At 50.0% G+C, this 5,000-nt stretch overlaps 1 protein-coding gene across 6 annotated transcripts in view; it reads left to right on the top strand.

Annotated features, from left to right (window-relative positions):
- LOC134451479 (ephrin type-B receptor 3-like) overlaps positions 1–5,000 on the top strand; it is a 97,139-nt gene that overhangs the window by 46,523 nt on the left and 45,616 nt on the right. For all 6 annotated transcript variants that reach the window (XM_063201969.1, XM_063201967.1, XM_063201965.1 and 3 more), the window contains exon 2: positions 779–843. In XM_063201969.1, coding sequence (XP_063058039.1) covers positions 779–843 — 65 coding nt within the window. The remainder of the gene's footprint in view (positions 1–778; positions 844–5,000) is intronic.

Here is a 5,000-nt window from a genome sequence, read left to right as displayed (position 1 = left end):
CCATCTACCCCGCCCAGTTCTTTTGGGACCTTCTGTCATGGCTATATATCTTATCTTACTGGAGATTTTTACGGCCACCAGCTTTTTGGGGTGTGAGTGGGCACTTGGGCGGACGGGGACGGGTGCCTGTGTGTGTGTGTGTGTGTGTGTGTGTGTGTGTGTGTGTGTGTGTGTGTGTGTGTGTGTGTGTGTGTGTGTGTGTGTGTGTGTGTGTGCGTGTGTGCGTGTGCGTGTGCGTGTGCGTGTGCGTGTGTGTGTGTGTGAATGAAAGTGGACAGAGCAGTGGGTGGAGGGTCCACTTTCGCCCACACTGCCCCCCTCTCTCTCTCTTTCTCTGTCTCCATCTCTCTCTCTCAAAAGCACTCGAGATTGGTCTCCACCCATAAAACAGCACGCCAAATTAAGTCTCATTAGTCCGAACGGGCCAATAAATTCCCAACAATGCTGCACAGATCACCCACATAGATGTGTGCCTCTCCACAATAAATATTCACGAGATGGACACTAGCACCATCGAAAGCTTTTTTAGTGTCTTTTTTGTCTTCAACAGTTTTCACCCTCCTTCCACTTCAGTGTTGGTGACAGACCCGAGATTGTCCCAGTAGTTTGCTTTGAAAAGACGAAAGGGAAGAATAAAGGGCCTCTGAGGGCCTCCAGAGTGTCCTTGCCGTCTGTTGTGGTGTCTCCATATGTGTGTTGTTGCTCTGGTCTGTGGTGATCGCCGGTAGCGCCGTGGATGAGACTGATTTGTGTGTCTTTTTTGTTTGCTCGCCTGCAGAAACGCTCATGGACACCAAGTGGGCCACCACCGAGCTGGCGTGGACTTCACATCCTGAGACCGGGGTAAGACGCACGCAAACACTCTCACTCACACAAACAAACACACATACCAGCACACACACACACAAGCACATACACACACGCCTACACGCACACATACAAACACACATAACAGCACACACACACGCATACACACACGCATACACACACACACACACACACACACACGCATACACACACGCATACACACACACACACACACAAATCCACATAAAACCGAATAATGGGATACACAAATGTCCCATCGCGTGTGTGTGTGTGTATGTGTGTATGTGTGTGTCTGTTTGTGTATGTCTGTGGCTTTTTAATTTCCACATCCGTCCCTAAGATGCGTGTCGTTTGCTTACATGAGCTTCAAGCACATATCAAATTCTCTCTCTCTATCCTGTTGCCCTGGGAGGGTGTTTTCTCCAGGGCAAAGGGAAATAAACGCGAGGGACACAGAAGCGGCTCTCGTAAAAAACACCCACAAAAAAGGGACGAGACATCGTGCAGCACAAATCCTCACACATCCATTCTTCACTTTCTTCCTTTTCACTTTCTTTCATTCATTCTTTCTTTCTTTCTTTCTTTCTTTCTTTCTTTCTTTCTTTCTTTCTTTCTTTCTTTCTTTCTTTCTTTCTTTCTTTCTTTCTTTCTTTCTTTCTGTCACACACACACACACACACACACACACACACACACACACACACACACACACACACACACACACACACACACACACACACACACACACACACACACACACACACACACACACACACACACACATAAAACACACACACGCAGGGTGGCACCTCACTTATGTGTCCCATACACTCTCTGACACTTTCACCCCGCTCTGCCCCGTTCCCAAGTCTCATGAACAAAAGCTCTTCAGCGTCAATCTTCGACTTCAAAGACACACTATAACACATGCTCGCGCAATCTATAAAACTCAAGCATGCACAAAGACACACACACACACAGACACACACACACACAGACACACACACACACACACACACACACACACACACACACACACACACACACACACACACACACACACACACACACACACACACACACACACACATATAAAGCACTTCATCTCCTCCCACTCGGACAGGACCTCTTGGTTCTTGTTTTGTGTGTGTGGGGTGCGTACGGAACCTCTTCTTAACCCTTGCCTCCCCAAACACCAGCACCTCCACATCTGCTGCCGGGCAAACACCCCTCACACACACACACACGCGCGCACATACGCACGCACACATGCATCCCTCAGCTTCCGACCAACTTAGCACTCATGCAGAAAACACAGACACGCCACTCACCCCGACCACGACTACAACCCACAGGAATTCAGTCACTACCACCTCCTCCACCTTCTCCTCCTCCTCCTCCTCTTCCTCCTCCTTTTCTCTGTCTCTTTGTCTATCCTTCTCCTCCCTCTCCCTCCTTTATCTCCTCCCAAACATACATCTCTCTCACTCCTTTGGGAGACAACATACATGGTGGGGGGGAAGGAAAATTGATGTTCTGGCGTGTCTCTCCCTACCCAATGCAAGCAGATGCTTCTTTTCGCGATGCGAACGGCTGGCCCATATTTTATCGCCGAGCAACATGTTCTCTCCACATGCTCGTATATTCAGCTGCTTTTGTTTGGTCTTTAATTGCGTCTCTTGCTGGTTTCTCTCTCGTTCTCCCCCCTCTATTGTATGGTGTGCGGAGCCGAGCAGAGGGCAGGAATGCTGCTAAAGACGGCGGGTAAATTCCCCTCAGCAATCCCCTCTAACATCAACCACTCCCTTTTCGCCCCAGCTGTCGGCTCCGGCGGAGACCCGGCCCTAATCAGGGCCAACGCCGGCCCGGGATTTATGATGGATCTGAACCTAAGCTGAATCTGTTGCGGAGTCTGCATCTCTCTGCGTGTACGTGGTCGCCTCGTGGGGCAGACATGTCGCCGTAGTGGATTTTAATTGGCGAGTCTCACCCCGAACCATGCTGTGTGTTTTATGTAGCTGCGTGTGAAGAGATGTTTTAGTTGTTTTTTTATCAGACTCTGCAACAGGCTCCACTGTGGCATGTCAGACACAAAACAAGCGTGGGCAGCCCCTAAGGACACGCACGCACGCACACACACACGTGCACGCACGGACGCATGCACGCAGGCACAGAAAACAAATCTCGAATAAATGAAAACCAGTGAAACACAAGTAATAAAAAACAGAAAATGGATCCCAGATCAGCCCACCCCCTCCTACCATTTGTCCTAGATCACCCCACCCTGCATCTGCTCCCAAGGCCCAGCGATAAGTTGCAAATCGCCCGTACGCAGACCAGAGACACTGTGAGGAGGTTCTGAGGTTCTGATCCGAAGACTATAGAGCTTAAACTACAGCAGCAGGAAAGGAAAAGGGTCATATGTTTCAGTGTGCAACTGCAGCGGCCTTCAGAAAACACAAAACCCACAAAAAAATGAAAAAACAGAACAAACGTATGCTCAAGAACAGACGCACAGTATATTCAAGCCATAGTCAAAATCTCTTGATCTGATCAGAGCTCGGTTTGGAGCGGCGCCGGTTTCGGGCTGGATGTAAGGAACCCTCCCAAAACAGCGTAATACTGTTGTGGCTTTCGCTCCCTCCTTACCTCCAGCACTCGGCACCCCTTCAGAGCAACTGAAAGTACAGTCGGTGAAAAAGAAAAAAGCTTTGACTGCATGCGGAGGACTCAAGAACACGCTCGAAGGGCCTGTTTCGTGGAAAGAGAGAGGAATAAAGTTAGAGAGAGAGGGGAAGAGAGGAGGATCGAAAGGGAGAAAATGAGAGGGAGAGAAGAGGAGAAAGAGAATGAGTGAGAGACAGAAAAGGAATGAGAGAGAGAGAGAGAGATATGCATACAGGGAGACAGAGACAGGGATACAGAGAGAGTAAGACAGAGAATGAACCTTTGTGTCTAGGCCGTCAGAGTGAAAATCGATGTGCAGGGGGACTTGACCCTCTTCCCTGGCTCGGCCCTGTTTAATGCCTGTGTTTGACAAAGTGAGGCGTCAGGGGCCGTGCATCTCAGCATCTCTGCAGTCCCATGAGAGGCCGCTCTCCTGTCAGACAACCCATCACCCCACCTACGCACACCCACCCACACACACACACACACACACACACACACACACACACACACACACACACACACACACACACACACACACACACATGCACACATGCTTGCACGCTTGCATGCACACATACATGCATGCATGTGCACACACACACACACACACACACACACACACACACACACACACACACACACACACACACACACACACACACACACACACACACACACACACGCACAGACATGCACAAATGCACGCATGCACATACACACACAGGAACACACACACACACAAACAAAAGCACATGCATCTTTGCACGCACATACTGTGCAAATCGCTCATTTCTCTACTTTCTTAACTTCTGCTTTCTTCCCTTTGCTGCTCCCTCTCGCTCAATCTTTCTATCTCTCTCTCTCTCTCTCTCTCTCTCTCTCTCTCTCTCTCTCTCTCTCTCTCTCTCTCTCTCTCTCTCTCTCTCTCTCTCTCTCTCTCTCGCTCGTTTTCTTGCTATCCTGCAGGGCTATTTATTACGTTCCCCTAAATACCCATTGACATTTCTTCCACTAACCCCCCTCCACTCCCCCATAGACCTGTGCAGGCGGGCGGGCTGGCTGGCTGGCGGTTGATCGATAACTGGCCGGATCCTGCCAACAGAGCGTTTGGTTTTAATGCCGCTCGCTTGCCTCCCCAGTCAGTGCGCTAACGCTATACGCTAAGCCGCGGTGGTGAAAGCCTGTCTACCCCGTTGGCCCCCAGGGGGACCCTTACGATGAATGGCCTGTCTCCGCCGCATCCATATCTCCCTGCTAATTACTGAAGGGGCCACCCACCCACCCACCATCCACCATCCACCATCCATACCGTTGCACTACATACCTACATGCACGGCTGCATGCACATACGCATGCATGTGTTCATGCTGAGATGCTTGCACGCACAGATGCACTCACACATACATACATAAACGAACACACAAACATGCACACACACACACACACACACACACACACACACACACACACACACACACACACACACACACACACACACACAC

This window comes from Engraulis encrasicolus, chromosome 6 (assembly GCF_034702125.1).
Source record: "Engraulis encrasicolus isolate BLACKSEA-1 chromosome 6, IST_EnEncr_1.0, whole genome shotgun sequence".
Classification (NCBI taxonomy): domain Eukaryota; kingdom Metazoa; phylum Chordata; class Actinopteri; order Clupeiformes; family Engraulidae; genus Engraulis; species Engraulis encrasicolus.
The sequence above is the reverse complement of the archived record's forward strand: the minus strand, read 5'-3'. Positions and strand labels throughout refer to the sequence as shown.